Source organism: Microtus oregoni, unplaced genomic scaffold, assembly GCF_018167655.1.
Source record: "Microtus oregoni isolate MIOR12 unplaced genomic scaffold, Mior012 000011F_ref0000422, whole genome shotgun sequence".
In the NCBI taxonomy this organism is placed as follows: Eukaryota; Metazoa; Chordata; class Mammalia; order Rodentia; family Cricetidae; genus Microtus; species Microtus oregoni.
Genome location: NW_024543070.1, coordinates 17,364,145 through 17,391,189, shown reverse-complemented (window position 1 = coordinate 17,391,189; position 27,045 = coordinate 17,364,145). Strand labels below are relative to the sequence as shown.

Here is a 27,045-nt window from a genome sequence, read left to right as displayed (position 1 = left end):
CTCTGTTTTCTGCGTTTTATGGTGTGAGTTCCCTGAGGGTAGCCTATGCCTCAGTTACCTTCTCTGTAGGGAAAAGTTCTCACTTGAAAACCTGCAGTAAATGAAATGGGCTAAAATGTGCCAATTCGTAATCCAAGCAGTCCAGTGTTCCCAAGAGTTTCAAGAAACGCTAACAGGAAATTGCCTCAAGTGACGATAAGCTGTTCACCTGTGGAAGAGGGGTAGTTAATGAGGTAGTGAACACTGGGATCTTTGGCAGGAAGAAGCAAGAATTGTTGCGATTTTAGTCCAGGCTCTATCTGGGAAGAAAAATATCACTATTCATATGTGAAGTCTGTCCTGGAACTAGCTCTTAGAGCCTTCAGATCTCTGGTGACATGCCTTTCCTACCTTCTCATACACAGTAAAGACAAATCTCATCTCTGCTGTATTGATGCTTGCTGGGTTGTAGGCATGACTATGAGAATGGAGGAGAAAATCTTTCACTATTGCTCTCTTGGCCCTTCCCTCTCTTCTTCTCTGTCCTACACACCTGCCACTCCCTTTATGTTCTCTCTTTTGTTTGTGCTTGGTCTTTTTCTTTATGATGCTAGAGGTTGAAGCTGGAGCCTCAAAACACCCTAGGCAAACACTATTTGCTGATTTACACTCCCAGCCTTTGCTCTCTATTCTCAGACTTAACTCTTTCCTGTCCCAAAGCTTACCATACTGTTTATGTGGATCCAAAAGTTTTGGCCAGAAATTAGAGGTATATCAACACATGTACACTTTTTTTTTTTTTTTTTTTTGGTTTTCCGAGACAGGGTATCTCTGTGGCTTTGGAGCCTGTCCTGGAACTAGCTCTGTAGACCAGGCTGGTCTCGAACTCACAGAGATCCGCCTGCCTCTGCCTCCTGAGTGCTGGGATTAAAGGCGTGCACCACCATCGCCCGGCACGTGTACACTCTTTTAAAGCTTGCTCTTCGTTTTGTTGCCATCACAGATAGTACTTCCATCTAACTGAGGCAACTCAGTGGTAGAGTGCCTGCATGAGGGATTTTTGTTTTTTGTTTTAATTTTATTAATATTTATTGAGCTCTACATTTTTCTCTGCTCCCCTCCCTGGCTCTCCCCTCCCTCCCTGAATCTTCCCCCAAAGTCCCCGTACTCCCAATTTACTCAGGAGATCTTGTCTTTTTATTCTTTCTACTTCCCATGTAGTTTATATCTATGTAAGTCTTTCTTAGTGTCCATATTGCTGTTCTGGGATTGTGGTTTGTAGGCTGGCTTTCTTTGCTTTATGCTTAAAAACCACCTATGAGTGAGTACATGTGATAATTGTTTTTCTGTGTCTGGGTTACCTCAAAATAATGTTTTCTAGTTCCATCCATTTTCCTGCAAAATTCAAGCTGTCGTTATTTTTTCTGCTGTGTAGTACTCAATTGTGTAAATGTACCACATTTTCCTTATCCATTCTTCGATCGAGGGGCATTTAGGTTGTTTCCAGGTTCTGGCTATGACAAACAAAGCTGCTGTGAACATAGTTGAGCACGTGTCCTTGTGGCACAATTGAGCATCCTTTGAATATATACCCAAAAGTGGTATTACTGGGTCTTGAGGAAGGTTGTTTCCTAATTTTCTGAGAAATCGCCACAGTGACATTCAAAGGGATTGTACCAGCTTGCATTCCCATCAGCAGTGCAGAAGTGTTCCCTTTACCCCACAACCTCTCCAGCATAAGTTGTCATCAATGTTTTTGATCTTGGCCATTCTTACAGGTGTAAGATGGAATCTTAGAGTTGTTTTGATTTGCATTTCTCTGATGACTAAGGATGTTGAGCATTTCCTTAAGTGTCTTTCAGCCATTTTAGATTCCTCTGTAGAGAGTTCTCTGTTTAGGTCTGTACTCCATTTTTTTATTGGATTATGTGATCTTTTGGTGTCCCAATTTCTTGAGTTCTTTGTATATTTTGGAGATCAGACCTCTGTCTGATGTGGGGTTAGTGAAGATCTTTTCCCATTCTGTCTGCTGTCGTTTTGTCTTGTTGACCGTGTCCTTTGCTTTACAGAAACTTCCGTTTCAGGAGGTCCCATTTATTAATTGTTTCTCTCAGTGTCTGTGCTGCTGGGGTTCTATTTAGGGAGTGGTTCCCTGTGCCAATGCGTTCAAGTGTACTTCCCACTTTCTCTTCTCTAAGGTTCAATGTGGCTGGCTTTATATTGAGGTCTTTGATCCATTTGGACGAGTTTTGTGCATGGTGGTAGATATGGGTCTATTTTCATTCTTCTACCTGTTGATATCCAGTTATGCTAGTACCACTTGTTAAATATGCTTTATTTTTTCCGTTTGATATTTTTTGCTTCTTTATCAAAGATCAGGTGTTTGAAGATGTGTGGATTGATATCCAGGTCTTCTATTCGGTTCCATTGGTCCTCCTGTCTGTTCTTCTGCCAATACTAGGCTGTTTTCAGTACTGTAGTTCTATAGTAGAGTTTGAAGTCAGGGATTGTGATACCTCCACAAGTTCTTTATTGCATAGGATTGTTTTGGCTATCCTGGGTTTTTTTGCTTTTCCAAATGAGGTTGAGTACCGTTCTTTCAAGGTCTTTGAAGAATTTTGCTAGGATTTTGGTGGGCTCCCTGAGTTTCTTAACGTCTAGAGTAGGAGAGAAATCTCCCAGCTGTTGCCAGTGGCATTGTTTGTTTTGGGAGCTCTGTGGTTCTTGGACTGTCTTGACCAGTTATGGTGGAAGTAGAGCAGGAAGAGCTTGGGTTCAAGGTCAGGCTGATCTGCTTGAGGAGACTCAGTCTCAGAAAAGGAAGCATTGAGGGTGTGGTGATGCAAACGTGTGTCTCTCCTCTGGAGACAGAGGCAGAAGCAGGAGTGCAAGTGGACCTGGCTTAGCGGTTAAGATTGCACGCTGCTCTTGTAGAGGACCCAAGTTCAATTTCCAGGCAGCCACAGCCACCCATAACTCCATCTCAGGGGGATCTGACACCTCTGGCCTCCATGGCATTCATATACCCACCCACGAACACATAATTAAATATTTTGTTGGTTTTTTGAGACAGGGTTTCTCTGTGTAGCAACTCTGGCTGTTCTGGAACTCACTCTGTAGAACAGGCTGGCCTCAAACTCACAGAGATCTGCCAGCCTGTACCTCCTGAGTGTTGGCATGTGCTGTCACTGCCTGGCTAAATATATATGTGTATGTATGTATGTATGTATATATATATATATATGTATATATATATATTTATGAAAGGCCAGCTTAGGCTACAGTAGAGTTGGTCTCAAAAAAAAAAAAAAAACAAAGGGCTGAGATTGTAGTTCAAAAAGACAAGCACTTGCCTACATGTGTAAGCCCTGTGTTCAATCCCCAGCACTGAAAGAACAAAAATCACTTTTTTTTTAATCACAAGCCCTGAGGCATTTAGAGATTCTTAGGACTGAAAAATACTCTGCTCAGAAGAACAAATGAGTCTAGAAAACACTTAAGGCCACACATGTTTCACGTCATAGTAGAGACTGACCTGGAGTGAATTACAGCCCAGGTGTCTGTCCTCAGATAGAAAGCAGTCCTACCTCAGACTCCATCGTGCAGAGTTTATGGTCATGAGACTCCCTACCCAGCCACTGTTTTGACTCTTTTATTTAAATTTATTTATTTATTATGTATACAGTGTTCTGTCTGTATGCTTGCTGGACATGAAGAGGGCACCAGACCTCATTACAGATGGTTGTGAGCCACCATGTGGTTGCTGGGAATTGAACTCAGGACCTCTGGAAGAACAGTCAGTGCTCTTAACCTCTGAGCCATCTCTCCAGCCCACTGTTTTGACTTTTACCCTCTCATTCTTTCACGTCTAGTACCTGTAGCTGTCTGTCCTTTGAAGTCCTGGCCAGAGGACTGTCAGGCCCTGCTCCCTAGAACAATGGGTGAACTTTTCAAAACAAGACTGCTTCTGTTGTCCTGGTGCCATACTGTAATCCCAGCACTCTGAAGTTGGAGGTAGGAGAGCCCATAATTCAAGGTCATCCTTAGTTATATAGCAAGTTCCAGGTCAGCCTGGACTGCATGAGACCCAGTCTCATGAAAGAAAAGAAAAGAAAAAGTTGCAGAGTTAAATCTGTAGTTTAGAAGTAGAGAAGATACTTGGCATGCAGAGACTCTGGGTTCCATCCCTTGACAGGAGGAAGAGGGGGAAGAGGACTCTTCCCTTGCTACTTAGCTGACTGTCCTTGGCAGTTACGAGGACAGGTTAGCTCTGAGATGAGGGTCAAATGCTACAAAGCCAGGGGAGCTGAATAGGTATTGGGTGCTTAGCAGAGACTGGTACAAGGGGACAGGATTAGTGATGATGGTGATTATCTGTAATGAGGGCCATCTTGATGGCTATGCCCCACCTTCCTCTCCCTTCTGGGGCCCTCATAAATGAGGACAAAGGGAGGCCGCCCCATAGTGTTCCTGATCAGGCTCCTCTCCATACAGGACTCCAGCACAACCGGCCCTGGCTGCACTCTGCTCAAGCTGCTGGTTCCTTGCCTGGAGTTCCTGGGTCTTCAAGGCCAGGTCAATGTTGTCTCGGAGGACTCCAGCCAGCAGGCTGCGGTGACGGTGTTCTGTGGCCATGGCCTTCTCTTCCCACAGCCCCTGCCAGGCTCGAAATACCTGTGTTCAGAGTCAGAGATGCCTGTTGGTCCATCAGCCTTTCCACCAACTTAAGGCCTGCACCCCGTCTCCACTGACCTGCAGCAAGTGGCATGTCCGAGCTCGGGTGGCCTGCACATACAAATCATAGAGGGCCACCAGATCCTGCTCCGCCACGTCCCGCTCTGCCTGCAGGGCTTCCACCTGAAGTTTCAGCCCTGCCTGCTCCTTCCACTGCCTCTCTCTCGTGTCACAAGCCTGCGGAGAAAGTTGTACCTTTTGACAAGCGCAACCTGTGTCAGGCTTTATCCAAAAAAGTTCAGGTACATGATCTCATTTTGTCCCGGTCAGTCTTATAAGGAAGTTCCCCTTTTACAGCTTTGCAAATAGTGCACCAGGGAAGGGATCGGATTGGCCGAATGCCCATGGCTAATGAGGGGCATCCCCGAAACGGCACATGCTTCAACAGTCCCCATCCTCACCAGGTGATCCAAACCCAGAGATGGGACACGCTGTGTCTATAACCTTGCCTCCGACTACACACTTGCTAGATTCTAGCCAGACAGAACAGATCTGTGGACCCAGAGCCAATTTGGCTGCTCTTTCCCTCCGCTTCACTTAGACTTTTGCCTTATCTGAGAATATGTCTCCACCCACTACATACACAGTTTTTTAAATTTATTTTATTTATTTTTTTATAGGGGGAGGATGGAAATGAGGCAGGGTCTTTTTTTATAGTCCAGGCTGACCTTGAACTCACAATCCTCCTGCCTGTGCCTGCTGAATACTGAGAGGCCTGTATCACTGTACTTGGCTACATTTTTTAAAGCAATTTTAAAATTTTATTTATTTTACATCCCAACCACAGTTTCCCCTTCCTCCCCTCTTCTACCTCTCCTCTGCCCCTCTCCCCTCAATCCACTCCTCTGTTTCTATTCAGAAAGGAGCAGGCCTCTCATGGGTATCAACAAAACATGGCATATCCATTTCAGTAAGACTCCCCCTGTATTCAGGCTGGGCAAGGCAATCAGTATGAGCAATAGGTTACCAAGAGCCAGCCAAAGCATTAGGAACAGTTCCTGCTCCCACTGCTGGAGTCTTTAAGTCGACCAAGCTATACAGCTCTCACATATGTGTAGACAGCCTAGGTTGGTCCCATGCAGTCTCCCTGGTTGTTAATTCAGACTGTGAGTTCCTGTGAGCCAAGTTAGCTGTTTCCATGGGTACATATTTTATTTCTTTTTTGTTTGTTCCTTTGTTTGTTTTTTGAGACAGTGTTTCTCTTATAACACACTGTCCTGGAACTCACTCTGTAGACCAGGCTGGCCTCACACTCACAGAGATCCACCCGCCTCTGTTCCCGAGTGCTGGGATTAAAGACATACACCATTGCTACCCAGCCATGTTTTATTTCTTAAAACAGTTGCTTACTGAGCACGTTCGTGATGAGCATGAACTGTCCTCAAGGAGCTGAACACAGTGAATTCCTGCACTGACTCTAGTTCTCCTGAGTTCTACTTAGGCCCAGTCTCTTCTGTTCCTCTCCAGCCTGGGTAAAGTGAACCTCATTGTGCCCATCAAAGCAAACAGCTCTGAATGTGGCTTCTCCTATGTCCCATAAGGCATATGGACCAGTCTGTTACGGTTTAGTCTAGATCCTTGCTACTGTGCCTAGCCTAGGTACAAGAGCCACATGCCCCATAGCCCTCCCCTCCCTCCTCACCTCTTCTGCTACTATGCCTTTGATCTGTTTACAGGCTACTTCCTCCTGATGTTCCAGATGTTTCAGCTCTTCCTGTATCCAAATCTGATGTTCCTCTCGAAGTCTCTGTCTCCGAGCCTGGGCCAGAAAGAACTGTAGGGGCACATCTGGGGCCTGATGGGCCTAAATGGCATCGTTTGAGGCTTAGTCAGAAAGCAAGATATGCATACATTTGGAACACAGACCCCAACCTTTCCAACAGAACTCCATTGCCAGGGCTGTCCCTTGGATCTAACTGGTCTGGGAGAGTCCATAGACTAGGCAGAGACTCAGCAGGCTGTGGGTAGAGGGAGAGACCTTCCCCTGCGGCTGGTGCTGTCCTCATAGAAGGGTCCCAGCACTATGGTCCATCCCAGAACAGTAGCTCCTCCCATGATCCCCCCCCAAGAGATCCAGGAAGCCTTTAAGCCCTTGTCAAGCTCCGTATTCCTTCCCAGTATCAGCTCACAGTTCATCTCCCTTTATTCCCCCAGGTTCCCCGTAGTTTTGGGGTACATGAAGTGCTATTATTACCTGTTCCTCAGAGTGCTTGAGAGGATGTTTTTGGTGGAAACCAGACCCTAGAAATTCTCTTCTTGCCTCTGGAGGAAAATGTCATTAGTCACATCAAAGTGTGTGTGTGTGTGTGTGTGTGTGTGTGCGTGCGCGCGCGCAAACACACAAACACAAATTATAGAGGGGATGAATAATATCATGTAACCAAAGCTCAGGGCAGTAACACACTTGCGGGGCGGGGGAGGGATGGGAGAGGAAGGAAGGAAAAAACTGGTTTCAACCATTCTACAGCAAATTCTGGAAAACAGTGCCCCCTTTTGAACAAGAACAGCTTTGTCTAAAGCAGTGGTTCTCAACTTGTGGGTCTCCACCCTTTAGAGAGTCAAACGACCCCTGTGAAAGGGGTCTAAGACATCGGGAAACACAGATGTTTACATTACAATCCATAACAGTAGCAAAATTACAGTTACAAAAGAGCAATGGAAATAATTTTATGATCGGAAGATATGAGGAGGTTGAGAACCGCTAGACCCTACAGGGCTTCCAGCATCCCATCCCAGGGCCTAGAGTGAGACTGTCTGCAACACTGGGCTACTCACATTTCTTCTCTGAGCCTCAGTTTGCTCACCTGAGAAAGGAACGAAATGTCTTCCCTGCTCACTGTAGCTCAGTGGCTCGCCTTTAACCTTCAAGAGACAATCCAAATATCTCAGTAGATGTCCCAAGCCTGTGCGGCCCAGCCTCTGCCTCCATTCCCAATACATTCCTGACTCTCTCTCTCTCTCTCTGTCTCCAATCTCCAGCAAATTAAATTGCTTGCAGTTTCCCAAAGATCTGCTGGATTCTGTTTCTGCATGGTTCTCTCTGTCTGGAATGTTCTTGGCTATCTTTATAAACCTCCATCGGGAGTCACTTCCTATGAAATCTTGCTTTCCTCTCTTTGCAAGGCTCTATTGATGCCTCATAGAGTCAGGTGTGGCCAAGCCTTTCAGAGCATTGGGCACAGCAGTGTAATCATTTCTCCTAAGACTAAACTCTACCAGGGCAGGGAAATCCAAGGGCTAACATGGCTCTGTACCCAACATATGATGCACAGTCAATAAATATATGGGAATCAATAACTAAGTAGAATATTCTGTAACAAAAAAGAGGAAGGCAGACATATATGGAGCCCTCAAGAGTTTGGATGAGAAAATGTACCTGTGGCTCTAGGAGCCCCGCAGCCTCAGCTCCAGCCCCTTTGGGTGCATGCTTTCTTGGGTCCCAGGCTTTTACCACCTAGGAGACAAGCACTCAAGTGGGGACTGGCCACTTCTGACCTAGGTGCCCAGGTCTCATCTTGCTTACCTGTAGCTCCCCGAGTGTCCGTGCTACTTGGTTCAACCCAGCATCTGTCAAGGTGTCTCCGAGAAGCCCTAAACGCAGAGTCTTCAGGGTGGCCCTACGGGCCCTCATCTCCTCTACTGGATTCCACAGGGTGGGTCTCACCTCTTTTGCCTGTACCCTCTTTCCTGAGGCCCCCAACAGAGCAGCCTGGAGCAAACTCAGGGAGCTATCTAGGAAGAGACAACACAGTAAACTACTCTCTTCCTGCGCCACAGAACACACGGCCTGCAACGCTCTAAATTTCTATCAAGGGCAGTTTATCAAAATGCCCAACCCTTGCCATGTCTGGTGGTGTAGTACTGTCACCTTAGCTACTACAATTGGCTGAGGCAGGATAGCAAGTTCAAGGCTTGGTTTCACAACTTAGTGAGCCCATCTCAAAATAAAAAACACAAGAGACTAGGGACGTAGCTCAAGTGGTAGACTTGCCTGGCATGTGTTAGGGTTCTAGGTTCAATCTCAAGTCCAAAATCATCATTATCATCTTCATAGTCATCATCATTGCCACCACCATCATTTTCATCTTCAGCAGTAGCAGCAGCATCACCACCACCATCATCACCACCATTATCATCATCACCATCACCACCATCATCATCACCACCATCACCACCACCATCATCACCACCATCACCACCATCATCATCACCACCATCACCACCACCATCATCACCACCATCATCATCACCACCATCACCACCACCATCACCACCACCATCACCACCACCATCATCACCACCATCATCATCACCATCACCACCATCATCATCATCACCATCACCACCATCATCATCACCACCATCATCATCACCACCATCACCACCACCATCACCACCACCATCATCACCACCATTATCATCATCACCATCACCACCATCATCATCACCACCATCACCACCACCATCATCACCACCATCACCACCATCATCATCACCACCATCACCACCACCATCATCACCACCATCATCATCACCACCATCACCACCACCATCACCACCACCATCACCACCACCATCATCACCACCATTATCATCATCACCATCACCACCATCATCATCACCATCACCACCATCATCATCACCACCATCATCATCACCACCATCACCACCACCATCACCACCACCATCATCACCACCATTATCATCATCACCATCACCACCATCATCATCACCACCATCATCATCACCACCATTATCATCACCACCATCACCACCACCATCACCACCACCATCATCACCACCATTATCATCATCACCATCACCACCATCACCCCACCATCATCATCACCACCATCATCATCACCACCACCATCACCACCACCATCATCACCACCATCATCATCACCATCACCACCATCATCATCACCACCATCACCACCACCATCACCACCACCACCATTATCATCACTACCACCACTATTGTCACCATCATCACCACCATTATCATCATCACCATCACCACCATCATCATCACCACCACCACCACCACCATCACCACCATCACCACCACCATCATCACCACCATCACCACCATCATCATCACCACCATCACCACCACCATCACCACCACCATCATCACCACCATTATCATCATCACCATCACCACCACCATCATCATCACCATCACCACCACCATCATCATCACCATCACCACCACCACCATCATCATCTAGTAACTCCTGTTTAACTTTTACTCTGTTTGATGGCCCTGTACTCAGGCTGCTCTTGGATTTATCTTTGTATCCATGGCAACTCTAATCCATCTACTACGTAAAGCCCGTGTTGTTCACCAGAAAATAAAACCAACCTGCAGATAAACACACACCAGCCCCTCCTTGTATGTCTGCCCTCCCTGCAGACAGGTGTTTATCTACAGGTTAGTTGTATATTCTGATTGATATCTCAAGAGTGTGAAATGCTCCAACTTATCTTCTTCCGTCCATCTTGGGACAAGAGGAGGTCTGGGAACTTCAGGCCAAAGGAATGTTTGTTGGTTGTGAGAAGAGGGTTGTACATTTTTTACTCTTTGTTTTTCCTCAGAGGCTGGGAGTCAGCTCCAGGCCGTAAGCACGCTAGGTGAGTGTTTTCCACTAAGCTGTTCCCCAACCATCCCATGGTGGTGGTGTTTCCCAGCCTTTTGTGTGAGAACATCTGCTTGTGGAACTCACTCTAGCCTTGAATTTGCAGCGCTCCGACCCAGTCCTCTGAGTGTTAGGATCGCAGGTATCTGCCACCATACTCAGCTTCCTTCCCATTGCTGTCTGCTCTGTGCCCCCCACTGTAACCTCCTGCAAATCTCTAGTATTACAGCTTCAAGGGCCTCATTCTTCAACCTTCGGGGTCTGTTACAGTAGGAAAGTGTTTTCTCCTCAGGGGTCCTTTCCTAATATAATGTAATTAGGCCACGAGTTCAAGGCCAGCTTGGCCTACAGTGAAACCCTGTCAAGAGAAAAAGTGTTAAAATGCTTGATAAAGATCCTCAATCTGGGGGTTGGAGAGATGGCTCAGAGGTTAAGAGCACTGACTGTTCTTCCAGAGGTCCTGAGTTCAATTCCCAACAACCACTTGGTGGCTCACAGCCATCTTTAATGAGATCTGGTGCCCTCTACTGGCCTATAGGGATATATATAGGGAAAATATTGTATATATGTAAATAAATCTTTTTTTAATATTTATTTATTTATTATGTGTACAATATTCTGCCTGTGTATATGTCTGTAGGCCAGAAGAGGGCACCAGACCTCATTACAGATGGTTGTGAGCCACCATGTGGTTGCTGGGAGTTGAACTCAGGACCTTTGGAAGAGCAGGCAATGCTCTTAACTACTGAGCCATTTCTCCAGCCCAAGTAAATAAATCTTTAAAAAAAAGAAAAGTTCCTCAATATGGTGTGGAGCAGGCCTTTAATCCAAGCACTGGGGAGACAGAGACGAATGTGGATCTCTGTGAGTTCGAGGCCAGCCTGGTCTACAGAGCGAGTTCCAGGACACCCAGAGCTACACAGAGAAATCCTGTCTTGAAAAACAAAAAAGATCCTGATATGGTGTCAAACAGCTATAACCCTGTACTCAGGAAGTTAAGACTGAAAAATGGTGAGTTTTAGCTAGCCTGGGCTACATATACACATCAAGAGCAGCCGGGTCTTTCTGAATGCTAGCCCTCCCAGAGAATCCAGCACTCTCTCTGGGCTACAATAGGGCTGCGGCTGGTTGAGCAATAACATGAAGCAAGCCCACCAAATCCCAGAGCTTTCCAAAGAAGCCCACCCCACCCTCACCACCTTGCGGTTCCAGACGAAGAAGGAGGCTACTGTAGCTGTTTCCCTCCAGGAGCCAGGACACAATCCAAGGCAGAGAGCCCTCCTCCTCCCCAGCAGCCTCACCAGCCAGCACGCGCAGCAGGGGGCAGTCTCTGCCAGAGGGAGGGAAGAAAGGCGATGCCCTGTGGTGGATGAGGAGAACCAACACTGGCCAGAGTCACTTAACTAAGTCGATTCTCTCTTTTTAGTAGCATCAGACAGGGATTAAGAGGACTTGCTCTTGCAGAGGACATGGGTTCAACTCCCAGTATCCACATCAAGTGGTTCAAGCTGCCTATAACTGCAGTTCTAGGGGCTCCATAGGCACTGGGCATATGCGCTGCACATATAGGCAACACACACAGACACATGAATAAAAATAAATGAATTTTTTAGAAAAAAATCTTACACAATACAAGAAAGAGGAAATCTTAGAATACTCTGAAGTTTAGGTTATCCCCCCTTTTTATTTCTAGTTTGTTTTCAGACACTTAGGAGTTTTGAAATATTCCTACACAGTTTGCAAATTGGCCTGAAATGATTATTTGCTGTGATAACCTGAGGTTTTCATTATTTTTACTTATTTTACGTGTGTGCAGGCACGCCTTTATGCCAGAAGAGGGCATCAGATCCCACTAGAGATGGTTATGAGCCACCATGTGGGAGTTGAACTCAGGACCTCTGAAAGAGCAGCCAGTTCTCTTCACCACTGAGCCATCTCTCCAGCCCCCAGTTTTCATTATTTTTGAACATTGAGGGGAAGGGTGTGCATGGGGCCTGACGGTGTGCTGGCTACTTGGGAATTTTCCAATCTTGGTTTTGAACATTTCGATTCACATCCCTATTTAGGCCTTCATCTCATCTCCCAACGCAAGCACAAGAGCTCCTCAGACTTACGGATCTCCCGGAAGCTGCATGATCCTCAAAGTACCTCGACACACTTGCTGGGTCTCAGGTTCCAGGCAGGACATGGTAAGAATGAGTAGAGAGCAGGCCCTGCAGAGCACATGGCCAGCTTGGGAATGAGACCTAGGGCTGTATAGGGATGGGGTGTGGTGGGGTGACGGGGGAGGGGTCTTATCCTCACCTGCCTTCACTCCTAGCAGCCTTCAGGTACAGTTCAGAGGCAGCTCGGGCATCAGACACCTCCACCTCTCTGGCATCTTTCACCACCCTGAAGGAAGGGGAAGTTGACCACAGCCCATTAGTCCCTATACTATGCAAAAACCTCTAGCATCTCTCTATCAAAGCCCATGACAGTGTCTAAAGGACTCAAGAATCATCCCAGAGGCTCGGAACTCATTATACTTTCCAAAGTGTCTCTCGTCTTCCTAACCTTGGTTTTTAGGTTTTTGTTTGGTTGGTTGTTTTTGTTTTGTTTTGTTTTGTTTTTTTTAAGACAGGGTTTCTCTGTAGCTTTGGAACCTGTCCTGGAACTAGCTCTTGTAGACCAGGCTGGCCTCGAACTCACAGAGATCCACCTGCCTCTGCCTCCCAAGTGCTGGGATAAAGGCGTGCGCCACCACTGCTCGACCTTGGTTGGTTTTTATTTGTTTGTTTGGTTGGTTGGTTTTTTTGTGACAGGGTTTCTCTGTGTAACAACAGTCATGGATTTCCTGGAACTTGCTCTGTAGATCAGGCTGGTCTTGAACTCACGGAGATCTGCCTGCTTCTGTTTCTCAAGTGCTGGGATTAAAGATGTGCACCACCACCGCCTGGCCCTAACCTTGTTTTTTTCTCCTATTGTCTTCTCAGGAAGGGAAACAAGTTAGTTGGGACCATTTCAAAGATGGGAAATCTGCTCTGTGAGGTGTTTGGAACCACTCGGTGTGATACTGGGCTGACTCAGGCCATGAGGGTGGGCACGAGAGTTGGAAGCTATTTGATATGAAGGGAATAAGATGTCTAGATGTGAGAAAGGAAAGAGGGTGGGGAAGAGATCCCGAGAGTCCATCTAGGCCCAATATGCATGACTCCAAGCTGAGGGCTTCATTCTCCTGGGATGGCAGAGTAGAAACCTCCCTATCTCTGAGCTTATCTTGAGCAAAAGTTTATCTGGAAGGTTTCACTGTGGCTTTAAGGGAAGCACCCCTGTCACATAGGGCCTGAACACTTACAAGCCCAGAGGAGCCACATTCAGTACTGGCAGGTCCTCCATACATGGGGAGAGCAGGTCCCGAGTCTGCCCGCTGAGGCTAATCTGGGATCACACAAAGACAATTGTCACAAGCCTTTTCTCTCCTGTAGGTCCTGAGGGCTAAGTGAGGATAAAAATTAGCCAGGCAATGGTGGCACACACTTTAATCCCAGCACTTGGGAGGCAGATGCAGGTGGATCTCTGTGAGTTTGAGGCCAGCCTGATCTACAGAGTAAGTTCCAGGACAGCCAGAGCTGCTACACAGACAAACGCTGTCTTGAAAAACAAACAAAAAATTTATCCACTGACAGTTGGCATATAAAGGTGACTCCAGAGGGGCTGGAAAGATGGCTCAGAAGTTAAGAGCACTTGCTGCTCTTACAGAGGACCTAAGTTCAATTCCCAGCAACCATCCGTAATGAGATTTGGTGCCCTCTTCTGGCCTGCAAGGATACATGCAGGGAGAACACTATACATAAGAAGAAAAGAAAGAAAAAGAGAGACAGAGGGAAAGAGAGAAAGAAAAAAGGAGACCCCAGCTGGAGCAGCAAGGTAGGGCTGGACCCATCTCCCTCCCCATTTCCCCATTCTCCACTCCTCAGGGAGTTTCTGTGGTGTCACTCAGCTCCGCCCTCCCAGTGACCTCACCTGCACCAGGCTGAGAGCACAAAGCACAGGACCAGAGCTGCAGAGAGGCAGAGCCTCCTCAAAGAGCATCTGCAGCACCTAAAGTAGAGAGAGGAGCTCAGTAGAACAAGTCGGCATCATTCGCCGGTCAGTGATGACGCATGCCTTTAATCCCAGCACTGGGGAGGCAGAGGCAGGCGGATCTCTGTGAGTTCAAGGCCAGCCTGGTCTACAAGAGCTAGTTCCAGGCCAGGCTCCAAAGCTACAGAGAAACCCTGCCTCAAAAAACAAGCAAACAAACAAAAAAACCAAAAAACAAAAAGAGGGCATCTTTCTGTCCTTCAGCACTTCCGGAAACTGAAGTCTGCCACAGGCCCTGATCCTGGATACTTGATGGACAGAACAGAACAGCCCCCTCCTTCCCTGAAGGCCGACAGACCGAAGAAGCAGGCTTCTTCAGCAGGCCTTCCTGGTGTTGGGTAGGGTTGTGGTGTTCTGAGGCAGCTGTTTTGATGTGAAGGTCTTCTGATGAAACCTTCAGAGTAAAGATTTTAAAGTCATATTGGCGATATTACCAATAAGCGGGGAAGTTAGATGTCCTGGGATTTGATCTGTGTGTCACTTCTCCCCGATTCTCTCATTCGTGTGAGCCACAGCTTTCCATCTTTCTTGACTTCTCATCTGCATAAAGTGGCCTTGGTAAAACGTGCATAGGGTGCACAGGCGACCTGAGCTGTCCCTAGTCCGGCTGGAGTGAGCAGGCAGATTTCCCAAGTCATATTTGAACATCAGGATACCTGTGTTAGGGTGGCTCCTCACCTGAGGCACAAACCGGGGTGCCTCTGTTTCCCGGCCCCGGAGCAGCAGGGCTGTATCGTATCCTTGTCCCACGGAGGACAGCATAGGCTGAATTTGTGTCAACAGCTCCTGCTCTGCTTCCTGTAGGAACACACAGGCACGCCCCTCTGTGTCAGGGGACCCCTTACAGCCTGCTCTGAGCAAAAGGACTGGACCAGTCAGAATCCCAGGATGCAGGGGCCTGCGAGCTTTCCTTCTCCTCCTGCCCCTTTCTCAGAACCCCGTACCTGAGCAGCACCAGGACCCAGAACTCTGTCAAAGACGAAGCAGTGTTCCTACGGACACAAGCGGGGTCAGTAGCGGCATTTTCAGCTTCCTCTGCTCCCCTCATTCCACACCGTCTACCTGAGGCTCCAGAGTGCCTGGCTGGAGAAGGCGAAGGTTCTTGGATCCCTCCAATACAAGTGTAGGGCCTTGGTTCTCCTTGAGGCCTGGGAGGGGTAGGCTTCATGTAGGTTTTCTTGAGAGAAGATGAGCTCTGGGGCTCCCTAGTCTTGCCCTTGCCCCCAACCTCCAGCCTGAGCTGGCTTAGCCCTGACTCTCGCCCTGCCCTCCGTCAGGCCTTCTTTTTTTCTTTTCAATATAGTTTAGGGAATCAAACTTGGGACCTCTCATACTAGGCAAGTATTCTACCACTGAACTCTGTTCCCAGTGCTTTCTTCTTCTTTTTTTACACAGGTTTTCCTGACGTAGTTCAGGCTGGCCTGGAACTGTTATTTAGCCAAGGATGGATGACCTTGAACTTCTGACCCTCCTGCCTCATCTTCCCAGTAATGAGATTACAGGGAAGAGCCACAGCGCTTAGTTTACGCTGTAAATCCAACCCAGATTCACACACGCAGGTACACTAAGCAAGCACCAACTGAGCTACACCTTCAAACCCCCAAAGCTTCTTACCTGATCCTTGACCCGGCTCCACTTCTACCACCACAATCAGTGTGGCCGGTGGGATGAGAGAGACAGTGTGAGCCCCTCGAGGGCACAGAGCTGCCTGGCCCGTAGCAGCCCCTGTGCTCACCACCTTTCCAGACTCCATGGCTATGGAGCCTCTCAAATTCCTCTTAATAATTCATGCCCCTCATCTGTGGGTGGGGTGGCCAGTGGCTCTGGACAGGTTACCTCTCGGAGGAAGTGACACTCGCTTCTCTTCGGTGGTTATCCCTCCCCCTTTCTGAAAACGTTAGGACATAGCATAGTGGTGGGAAAAAAAGTATAATGAACCCTCAAGTGGCCAGCTTCGTCATTTACCAACTTTTGGCCATTCTTATTCCTTTGGTTCCTCTCCCCACTTTTTCGTTGTTTTTTTTTTTTTTTTTTTTTTTTTTTTTTTTTGGTTTTCCAAGACAGGGTTTCTCTGTGGTTTTGGAGCCTGTCCTGGAACTAGCTCTTGTAGACCAGGCTGGTCTCGAACTCACAGAGATCCGCCTGCCTCTGCCTCCCGAGTGCTGGGATTAAAGGTGTGCGCCACCACCGCCCGGCTCCTCTCCCCACTTTTAAAAAAAGATTCTTTAATGCCCTGCTTCATAACTATTTCACTATATATTTTTCATTTTTTTCTTTTTTGGGGACGGTGTTTTATGTAGCCCAGGTTGGCCTCACTATATAGCTGAGGCTGGCCCTGAACTCCTGATTGTTGTGTTGGGTGTTCGTTTTACGCGGGTCCATGGAAGAACAGGCGTTACCCTAGGATAATTTTTAGGCTTTGCGGATGCAGGGGATTGCACCGACTGTAGTACTAAGTGTACTACAGTACTGCGCCAGCAGTGTGGCGGAGCCTGCACTACAGGACCATTCCAGGCAAGGGCCTGGAGATTTAAACACACAAAGACACACAGACAGAGACGCGGGTCATCCTTGAAACAAGAATGCCCCCTTTATTGTGTACCAGAGACGCTTCCTTAACTGATAGCCACACCCCAGCCAAACCCACAAGAAACCACTCCGCCAGCCATCAGGAACTCCTGGGGTTCTCATGCTCAGAGCAGCTACAAACACAGGAAAGACAAGTTGTTCAGAGCAGCTGCAAGCCTAACAAACTGTTTTGTTTACAGGAAATTCGGGGTCTGGGTTCACAGCCCCCCAACAGGGGATTCAGTTTCTGGTGAACTGAGTGACTGTAGCTTCGCAAAGGGCTTCTTTATGGTTATACAGTTTACACCTTCGCAAGTCAGTTTCTGCACACCAAAACCTCTTCTCGGAAGCTCCCCAAAGAGACAAATGCCTACGGATCCCCCAACCACAGTACATCTCTGTTTTCTGAGTCCTCCCACTACCACGGTTTGCACACGCTTTGAACCTTCAGGAAACTCTCAGATAAGATGTGCATACTGGAAACCAAAGGTAGCAGTCAGGAGAGGCAGATGCTGCTGAGCCCTCCAGGAACGCCTGCTACACCTGATCCTACGGCTGCCGCCACTCCCAAGCGCTCGCTCGGGTTACAGGCCCCGGCTACGGTGCCAGGTTACTGTGCGTATATCTGAGAGATAGTCATTATCTATGTTAATATCAGCCTTTTGAGACGATAAAATTATTATGACATATAACTTATCCTCCTCTGTGTATGTGTATGGGGTGGTGTGTGGAGGCCAGAAGCTGATGGCAGGTGTCTTCCTTGATTGCTTCTTCATTTTTTTATTTATTTGACAGTCAAATCTTCTTTACTGAGGGAATGGGTCTTGGGGCGGGGGTGGGCCTGGGGCCCTCGCTGCACAGCCTGGCTGCACAGCTTGTTCATCGGCACTGCCTCCAGAGTCCTGCGGCTTTATCACATCTGGACGCCCTGGAGAGCTGGAGAACGGCTCCATGCGCAGTGCTTCAAAGGCAGCATCCTCTCGAAAGGCCAGGTCCACTGTGGGGGCCTGTGGCCCTGCTGTCTGGCTAGTGAAGCCACACTCGCCCAGAGTTGTTCCTTCGTCAAGGAGCTGGTCATCCCTGTACAGCCGCTGCTCATCCGGCGGCCGCTTGAGGATGCCCTCAACGATGCGCTTCAGCTTGAACACGGTACTCGACTCCTTGGCGTCCGTGAAGATGGTGGTCTTGTGGCGCCGGATCATGAGAAAAGCGTCCCAAGGATGGCGGGCCCGCATCAGTGCCAGCCTGCGGCCCCCAGCCTGGCCCAGGCACACCCCCTTTTTATTTATTTTTGTATTAGTTACTGTATTAGCTTTTCTCTTCTCTCTTACTGTAATAAAACACCATGACCAGAAACAATTGAAAGAAGATATTTGGCTTATGTTTGCAGAGGGCTAGAGTCCATAACGTTGGGGGCGGGGCGGGGGCAGGGGCAGGGGGGGACGGGTGAGGATGGGATGGCTACAAGAGTGGGAAGGCCCCGCAGTGGTGGCATACACCTTTAATCCAGACAGATCTCTACAAGTTCAAGGCCAGCCTGGTCTACAAAGCGAGCTCTAGGACAGCCAGGGCTACACAGAGAAACCCTGTCCCGGAAAAAAAAAAATGAGTGGGAAGCCGGCTGATCACATTTCTTCCGTATACAGGAAACAAAAATAGAGAACTGGAAGTGGCGCAAGGCTTTAATCCTTCAGATCTTACCCCCAGCAGCATCCTTCCTCAAGCAAGGCTCTGCTTCCTAAAGGTTTCATAACCTCCCTAAACAACATCACTGGTCAGGGAGCAAGTGCTTCAAATGTATGAGCCTAGCCATGTGGTGGTGGCGCACACCTTTAATCCCAGCACTCGGGAGGCAGAGGCAGGCGGATCTCTGTGAATTCGAGGCCAGCCTGGTCTACAAGAGCTAGTTCCAGAACAGGCTCCAAAGCTACAGAGAAACCCTGCTTTGAAAAACTATATATATATAGTGCATCCTTTTAAGCTGCCCCAGAGAGAGTTATTTAAATGTTTGTTTGTCTGTTTGTTTAGAGACAGCATTGAATTGAGCCTTGACTGGCCCAGAACTCACTATGTAGATCAGGTTGGCCTTAAATTTACAAAGATCTGCCTGACTCTACCTTCTGAGGACCGGGATTAAAGACATAAACCACCATGCCTGGCTCATCTATTTATTTATTTATTTATTTCATTTATTTTGAGATAGGATCTCTTAGTGTTCTACAGCTGTGAAGAGATACCACCGTGGCAACTCATAAAACAAAACAAAACATGGTTTCTGAGGGTTAGTCCATTATCATGGTGAGAGCAGGCAAGGTGCCTCCTCCCAGTGGCACACCTCCTTCAACAAGGCCACACTTCCAAGTCCACCAACTGGGAAACCAGCATTCAAATATATGAGCCTTTGGGGGGTCAATCACATTCAAACTACCACAGTCTCTCTGTATAGCCCAGAACTGGCTAGCTCAGAACTCACTACATAGACCAGGCTGGCCTCAGATTCACTGTTCAGTCTGCCTATGTCCTCTGAGTACTGAGATTAAAGGCATGTGACACCACACCTGGCTTTATTTACTTTTGAACCGGTCTCTTACTGAACCTCGAGCTCATGAATTTAATGAGTTCAGCAAGCCCCAGAGACTGTCGTGTCTCTGACTCCCTAGCTTTGGTTTTTAAAGGCATATGCTGTTGTGGTCAGCTGTTTATGTGGGTACGAGGGCTCCAAACTCATGCCTGCATAGCAAGTCACTGAAGCCATTCCTCTTCATATCCTTCGTAAATAGAGTCTCAGAATGTAGCCCAGGCTGGCCTTGAATTTGCAATATTCCACCCTAACACTGAGATTGAGTTTAAGCATGCACTACTATGCCTAGCTTACAATTTATCATATGAAGTTTAGTTCACTGGCTATCAGTATATTCTCAGATATGTTAACTATCTCACCACAGTTAACTTGAACATCTCCATTACATGAAGGAATCTACCAGCTCCCTAATCCCATTGCACCCAGCTCAACCTCAACCCTCAAACCTTAGACCCCTTATCTGCTTTTTATTTCTACAGATTAGATTAGACATGGTATAGACAACATCATACACCCCATCATCTTTTGAGTCTGGTTTCTTTCAAGTACCATACCAATGTCCATGTTTACCCATGTGGTAGCATGGATCCATGCCTTTTTCCTTCCCATGGCTGAAAATGTCCTATGCAGGCCTCTATCTCCAACTGCTTGGAATGGAGCAGAATTTCACAGTGGGGGTGCATCCTCTCCCACAAGGCTGCACTCACTCCAGACAGCAGACTCAGGCACAAGGTCTCTGAGCTGCCCTTGTCCCACCTGGTTACACCTCAGTGTTTCTATGGTTCTCCCTCACAGAACTTGTAAAAGCCCTGTGCTTACTACAGCCAACAGAAACTTTTTAAAAAAAGATTTGTTTATCTTTATGTGCATGAGTGTTTAGTCCTTATGTATGTATATATGTCATGTGTGTTTCTGGTGCCTTTGAGGGGCCATCAGAGGGCATTAGATTTCCTGGGACTGGAGTAGAGATATGGGTGACCACATGGGTGCTGGGAGCAGAGCCTGGATCTTCCACAAGAGCAGCAAATGCTCTTAGCCACCGAGCCATCTCTCCCTCCCCCAGTCACCAATTTTATGATCTTAGCCACCGGGCCATCTCTCCCTCCCCCAGTCACCAATTTTATGATCTTAGCCACCGGGCCATCTCTCCCTCCCCCAGTCACCAATTTTATGACACCAAATGAATGTTCTACAATTGAATTTTTTATTTTGTTTCGGTTGCTTTTTGAGACATATTATTGATTTGAAGCTTTGGTTCGCCTGGAACTCACTTCCTGACTCTGTCCTTCTAAGTTTGGGATCACAGATGTTTGCAAGCCAGCCTGACCTATAATTGAATGTAATCCGGACACTGACTACCTGGAGTTAGTGACAGTGCTCACAAGTTTAAATGCAAAGTTTCCAGCAGATTGCTTTTAACTTAGATGCCAGCCACAAGTAAGTTCCCAGGATTTCTATCCTTCCGACTGACTTCAGGGACTGACTTCAGGCTCAGTAATTCGTTAGAGGGACTGGAAGTATATCTCAGTGGTAAAGTGTATTCTCAGTACCAACACATAGCACCAGTAATAATAATAGTAATAATATTAATACTAATAATAGAGGCTGGAGAGAGATGGCTCTTCGGTTAACAGTATTTTCTCTCTTTACTTAAGCAAATGGTGTTTTTTGGTGTTTTTGTTTTTTCCAGCATCCAGTCCCAGAGACCACGCGGCAGGGAAGGTGGCTGGTCCCCGGCGGCGACAAATGGATAGGCTGTGGGTGAGAGGGACGGATAGGCACATCATGTAGAGTAAAGTTGGACATTTATTAGGGGAGTATGGAGGGGAAGGAAAAAGGAGAGAAGGGGGGTGGAAGTGGAGGAGTGGGGAGAGAGGCAGAAGCTGCCTCTTCCTGAGAGGGAATGTCCCTTAGACATCAGAGTTATCTCTTTGCCCGCTATTGGATACTGTGAGCTGTAAAATTGTTTCTTGATCAAAAATAAAACAAAACAAACAAACAAAAAAAACAGTACTGTTTGTTTCAATCATTTGCTGGTATTTTGAGCGAAAGAATTAGTGGGGTTTTTTTTTCTTCTTTTTTTGCACTGAATGTATAAAACCCAGCTGAAATAAATGTCTATTCCTGTCAGGACATGGCAGGGCAAGACAGTGCAGAAGACTCCTCTGTCTTCCATTTTTGTTGAAGCCATTTCATATTTAACTAGAGTTTGATCTCCTTGGTAGAGAATTCTGTGGAAAATTACCCAACTCTATTTATGAATCTGAGGTCAAGATAACCCAACTAACTTCTCTTAGTTTCTGTTAAGCCACCTGCTTAACAAAAACCTCCCCTGCAGCTGCAGAACAAGATAACAGGGTATGGGTTTTGCCTTTTAAAGCTTCTTGCTCAAAATGCTCGGGGCTGCTCTTAGGTCCCTGAATACCTGAGTGCAGTTCTGGCAGCTGAAATACAGACTTCCCATTGGCTGTAAATGGTGTCTGTGCGGTCACCTCCGGTAGGCTCCCTGTCACAAGGACAATAGTTATTGATGACTTTTTATTCCGAAAACGGTGGAAGAATGTGACCTAAAGGAGCTCTCAAGATGTCCCAAGGTGCAATGTCCAGTGTCGTTGTGTCTCCAACATCAAACTGGACAAGATACTGAGCAGTAGTGAAAGTACAGGTTCACTGAAAGTGAAGGTAAAATCCCAGGAACCACCCTGCAGGATAGGAGCAGGCACTAGCAAGGGTTCCTTCTGGGCTTCTTTTTGTTGTTTGTTCTTTTTTGGTTTTTCGAGACAGGGTTTCTCTGTAGTTTTGGAGCCTGTCCTGGCACTAGCTCTGTAGACTAGGCTGGCCTCAAACTCACAGAGGTCCACCTGCCTCTGCCTCCCGAGTGCTGGGATTAAAGGCGTGCGCCACCACCGCCCAGCCTATCCCATATATTTTACACATATTTACATGCAGTTATGCTGTGTAAACTGATGATGTGACTGCTCTACGGTGTGGTTAGGGAAGGGTTTTTGTTTTTTTTTTTGTTTTTTATTTTTATTTATTTATTTATTTTTTTTAATTGAGAAAAGGGAAAAAAAACAAGTTTCCGCCTCCTCCCAGCCTCCCATTTCCCTCCCCCTCCTCCCACACTTCTCCCCCTCCCCCCACTCCTCCCCCCCTCCCTCTCCAGTCCAAGGAGCAGTCAGGGTTCCCTGCCCTGTGGTAAGTCCTAGGTCCTCCCCCCTCCGTCCATATCTAGGAAGGTGAACATCCAAACTGGCTAGGCTCCCACAAAGCCAGCACATTAAGTAGGACCAAAACCCCGTGCCATTGTCCTTGGCTTCTCATCAGCCCTCATTGTTCGCCATGTTCAGAGAGTCTGGTTTTATCCCATGCTTTTTCAGTCACAGTCCAGCTGGCCTTGGTGAGCTCCCAATAGATCAGCTCCACTGTCTCATTGGGTGGGTGCACCCCTCGTGGTCTCAACTTCTTTGCTCATGTTCTCCCTCCTTCTGCTCCTCATTGGGACCTTGGGAGCTCAGTCCAGTGCTCCAGTGTGGGTCTCTGTCTCTATCTCCATCCACACCAGATGAAGGTTCTATGGTGATATGCAAGATATTTGTCAGTATTGCTATAGGATAGGGTCATTTCAGGTTCCCTATTCTCAGCTGCCCAAGGAACTAACTGGGGACATCGCCTTGGGCTCCTGGGAGCCACTCTAGGGAAGGGTTTTTATAGAGACAAGAGAGAAAACAGCCAGGGACATCGGGAGGAGCCCAGAGCAGCGAGAGAAGGGCTTACACTGAACGTGGTCAGTGCTCTGTCTGCAAGAGGGGAGAAGAGCAGAGTGTAGAGAATAGAGCAAACAGTGAGACTGCGGGGGCCTTGAAATGTGTAACAAGCACTCGGAGTAGGGACCGAGGGAGCCTGGAGGCCAGCATGGACCATGACTATGCTGATCGGTGCTACATGTTACGGTCATTGGAGGGCCGTGTCATTGTCAGGAGGTAAGGGAAATGGCTCCTGAGGAATGCTGGCTTTTATCCACCAGAAATCCTCCTGTAACCCGGCTGGAGCTCATTTCTGGCTATTTGGACTGCCTTTGGAGTTTGGGGAACTGGAATTTCCTTTAGACCTGACAAAAACAAGAGATGACAAAGAGGGGTTTCCCCCTGAATATCGCTTTTAGAACAGATGTTTGTGCCCAGGGTTCTCTCAGCCTTGTTCATTCTCTCCAACCAGGAAGTGACTGGAACTAAATTACCCACTGGTAGGGAGGTGCTAGGTGTTGCCCAGCCCGGAAGAGGTTGCTCCAGGGCATGGGGCTGTTTCTACACTTGTCAGTCTTTCTGCATCCACTCATCCCTTGTCCCTAAGTTGTCACCTCAAGTGAACATGTTGGGAAGTTTACTTCCAATTTTAGAGCCTTGTCCTACTAGGCTTCTTTCTATTTCTTTTTTTTCTAATAATTTATTTTTATTTTATGAGCAGTGATTGGTGTCTCGCCTGCACGTATGCCTGTGTGAGGGTTTCAATCCCCTGGAACTGGAATTGCAAAGAGTTGTGAGCTGCCATGTGGGAGCTGGGAAGTAAACCTGAGTCTCCTGTAAGAGCAGCCAGTGTTCTTAACCACTTTACCAACTCTCCAACCCCAACTTCAGCTTCTGTTTTATACTCATCAAAACTAAAAGACTGTGTAGATTTCTGCAATCTTATTGGTCCCTGTTTAGCATACCCATTTAATACGGCCTGGGGGCAGGGGTTATATTCCTTCTGTTTTGCAGTAGCAGGGAGGGGAAGCATCTCCAGCTGGGTATATTACTCCTCAAATGCCATTAGCTAACAGAGATGTTACTCACAGGTAAAGTCTGCTCAGATGTAACTATTTCACTTATTTGTTTCTTTCACTTAAAACAGGGTCTCTAGCCAGGCCCTGGTGGCGCACGCCTTTAATCCCAGCACTCTCGAGGCAGAGGCAGACAGATCTTTGTGAGTTTGAGGCCCACCTGGTCTAAAGAGCTAGTTCCAAGACAGACTCCAAAGCTACAGGGAAACCCTGTTGAGAGAGAGAGAGAGAGAGAGAGAGAGAGAGAGAGAGAGAGAGACTGACTCACTACAGAGCCAGGCTGGTCTGGTCTTGAACTTGTAATCTTCGTGACTCAATCTCCTCAGTGCTGAGATCACAAATACAAACCGAAACATAAATGTTGGTGGGTTTTGTTGCTTTTTGCCAAGGTTTCACTGTGTAGACCAGACTAGCCTGCCTCTGCCTCCTGAATGTTGAAATTGAAGACGTGGGCCATGGGGACTGGAAAGATGATTCAGGGGTTAAAAGCTGTTGCTGCTCTTGCAGAGGACTCTAGTTCTGGTTCCTAGCCCCCATCACAATCAGCCACAACCCCAGCTTCAGGGAATCCTGCAGGGCACCAGGCATGTACATGGCTTCAGGGAATCCTGCAGGGCACCAGGCATGTACATGGTGCACAGACATACATGCAGGCAAACATATATACACACATACATACAAAATGAATCTTTAAAAAAAGAGTGTATTATCACATCCAGGAAAACATAGGGCTTTTTGTTTGTTTGAGGTTTAGGTTTTTGGTTCTGTTTTGTTTTGTTTGTAGGTTTTTTGTTGTTGTTGTTGTTTTCGAGTTTGAGACAGGGTTTCTCTGTCTCTATGTAGCCTTAACTGTCCTGAGTCTCACAGCTGTGGAATAATCCTTTTGTACATGTGAAGATGGGTTGCTGTCATTGTTAATTAAGAATTGATTGATCCATAGCTTGTCAAGAAGAGTTTAGGCAGAAGAGCCAAACTGAGCAAAGGTGGGCATGAAGAAGGCTGGAGCCACCAGCGAGATGCAGAGGAAGCAGGAGATGAACATGCCATGCTGAAAAAAGGTGGTAGGGGGGAGAAGTGTGGGTTAATTTAAGTTGTAAGAGCTAGCTAGTAACAAGCCTAAGTTATTGGTCGATCATTTATAATTAATAATAAGTCTCTGTGTGCTTATTTGGGAACTGGCTGACAGGACAGAGACAGTCCTGCAGCATCTCACAGTGTAGACCTGGCTGGCTTCAAACTCATGAAGATCTGCCTGACCTGCCTCTGCTCCCTAAGTGCTAGGATCAAAGGTGTGAGCCACCACATCAGATGACAACATTTTCACTCACACCTCGGTCTTTCTTTCATCAACTCTTGCAGCTCTAACCTGAGCCTGTGTTATGATGGCAACACATTTTAGTTTATATATGCGAGGCAAGGAAAGTGTTCCCCATTCTAATGTAATATGTATTCCCATAAGCTGCCCAGATAAAGGAGAAAACAAAAGTTTCTTATACAATCTGTTAAACAGTCTACTTCCATCCTTTAATTCCACCTTTGTATATGGTCTTGATTTAATTGTGGTCTCCACCAGGGCTTCACTAAGGGGGTGCTATCACGAATATGGCTCCAATATCAGAAAGTCCCCCAAATGTCTCTTTTCCACTCCCTAGCTGCCGTCCTCATCCATAGTCATCCTCTGTGTGTGTGTGTCTCTGTGAGCAGAGAGAGTTGGACTGGAGGACTCTGGGGCTTTGTTTCCAGCCCAGGTGATTCAGGTCAGGCTTCTTGAATTCTTCCAAACAAAGGCGAAGAGAGCCCATTGAGAGAGCAGCACAAGCAGCTCCTGTTCCATCTGTTCTGATCTTTTTGGGGCAGGAAGGAAGATGGGGAACAATAAGGGGCTGGGTTTGGGAAAGAAAAGAAGCTCCTAGCCGGGCGATGGTGGCGCACGCCTTTAATCCCAGCACTCGGGAGGCAGAGGTAGGCGGATCTCTGTGAGTTCGAGACCAGCCTGGTCTACAGAGCTAGTTCCAGGACAGGCTCCAAAGCCACAGAGAAACCCTGTCTCGAAAAACCAAAAAAAAAAAAAAAAAAAAAAAAAAAAAAAAGAAGCTCCTTATCCTGGAATTTTAGTTTTTATTTTCTGCTGGCTGAGAATCAATATTTATTATGTAACATAACTGACAAAGCTAAAGTTCCCTACCAAGATGGGGCATGTTTTCCTAAAGCCACTGTTACTAGAGTCTTTAGGGACAGAGCGAGGACCTTGACAGTGCCAACAGGCTGGGCATGGCCATCCATTCTCAGCAGGCCAGACAGACAGACATATAATAGTGAAAAGCAGAGGGCAGAATATTTATTCAACGATGCCACATTAGAGAGAGGAACCAATAAAAGTCCTTGATCACCGACCAAGTCCATCTTGACATTCTGACCTGGGGTTTGGTTTAAACAGAAGGTAAAAGGAAAGGCTGCCTAAGCAGTCGTGCCCGAGGTACAGATGGTCCTAGCACTGATGCACCTTTGTCTGGGCTCCAGTACATCCTGAAATGGGGTCTAGCAAGCTGTCAAAGGCATGGTGGTGCACACCTTTAATCCCAGCACTTGGGAGAAGC

General features: G+C 47.2%; 2 protein-coding genes across 2 annotated transcripts; both read right to left on the bottom strand.

Annotated features, from left to right (window-relative positions):
- Positions 1-4,410: 4,410 nt before the first annotated feature.
- Positions 4,411-15,239, bottom strand: LOC121453568. Its single transcript, XM_041660434.1, has 12 exons — positions 15,156-15,239; positions 14,358-14,435; positions 13,690-13,772; positions 12,660-12,746; positions 11,555-11,685; positions 8,237-8,445; positions 8,090-8,167; positions 7,518-7,575; positions 6,908-6,975; positions 6,356-6,517; positions 4,732-4,890; positions 4,411-4,653 (listed from the first exon to the last, which is right to left on the bottom strand). Exons 1-12 carry the CDS (start codon positions 15,237-15,239, stop codon positions 4,411-4,413), a joined length of 1,440 nt encoding a protein of 479 aa, XP_041516368.1.
- Positions 15,240-17,463: 2,224 nt separating this feature from the next.
- On the bottom strand, positions 17,464-18,280 carry LOC121453567 (elongin-B-like). The gene is made up of 2 exons (XM_041660433.1): positions 17,913-18,280; positions 17,464-17,521 (listed from the first exon to the last, which is right to left on the bottom strand). Exons 1-2 carry the CDS (start codon positions 18,278-18,280, stop codon positions 17,464-17,466), a joined length of 426 nt encoding a protein of 141 aa, XP_041516367.1.
- Positions 18,281-27,045: the final 8,765 nt, after the last annotated feature.

Coding starts and splice junctions, on each gene's coding strand:
- LOC121453568 (XM_041660434.1), bottom strand. CDS start 15,239: ATGCTGTCCTCCGTGGGACAAGGATACGATACAGCCCTGCTGCTCCGG. Junction 12,747..13,689: donor AATGTGGCTCCTCTGGGCTT/GTAAGTGTTCAG, acceptor CCCTTCCTTCAG/GGTGGTGAAAGATGCCAGAG. Junction 6,976..7,517: donor ACATTTCGTTCCTTTCTCAG/GTGAGCAAACTG, acceptor ATTTTCCTCCAG/AGGCAAGAAGAGAATTTCTA.
- LOC121453567 (XM_041660433.1), bottom strand. CDS start 18,280: ATGCGGGCCCGCCATCCTTGGGACGCTTTTCTCATGATCCGGCGCCAC. Junction 17,522..17,912: donor GCCGATGAACAAGCTGTGCA/GCCAGGCTGTGC, acceptor TTTGGTTTCCAG/TATGCACATCTTATCTGAGA.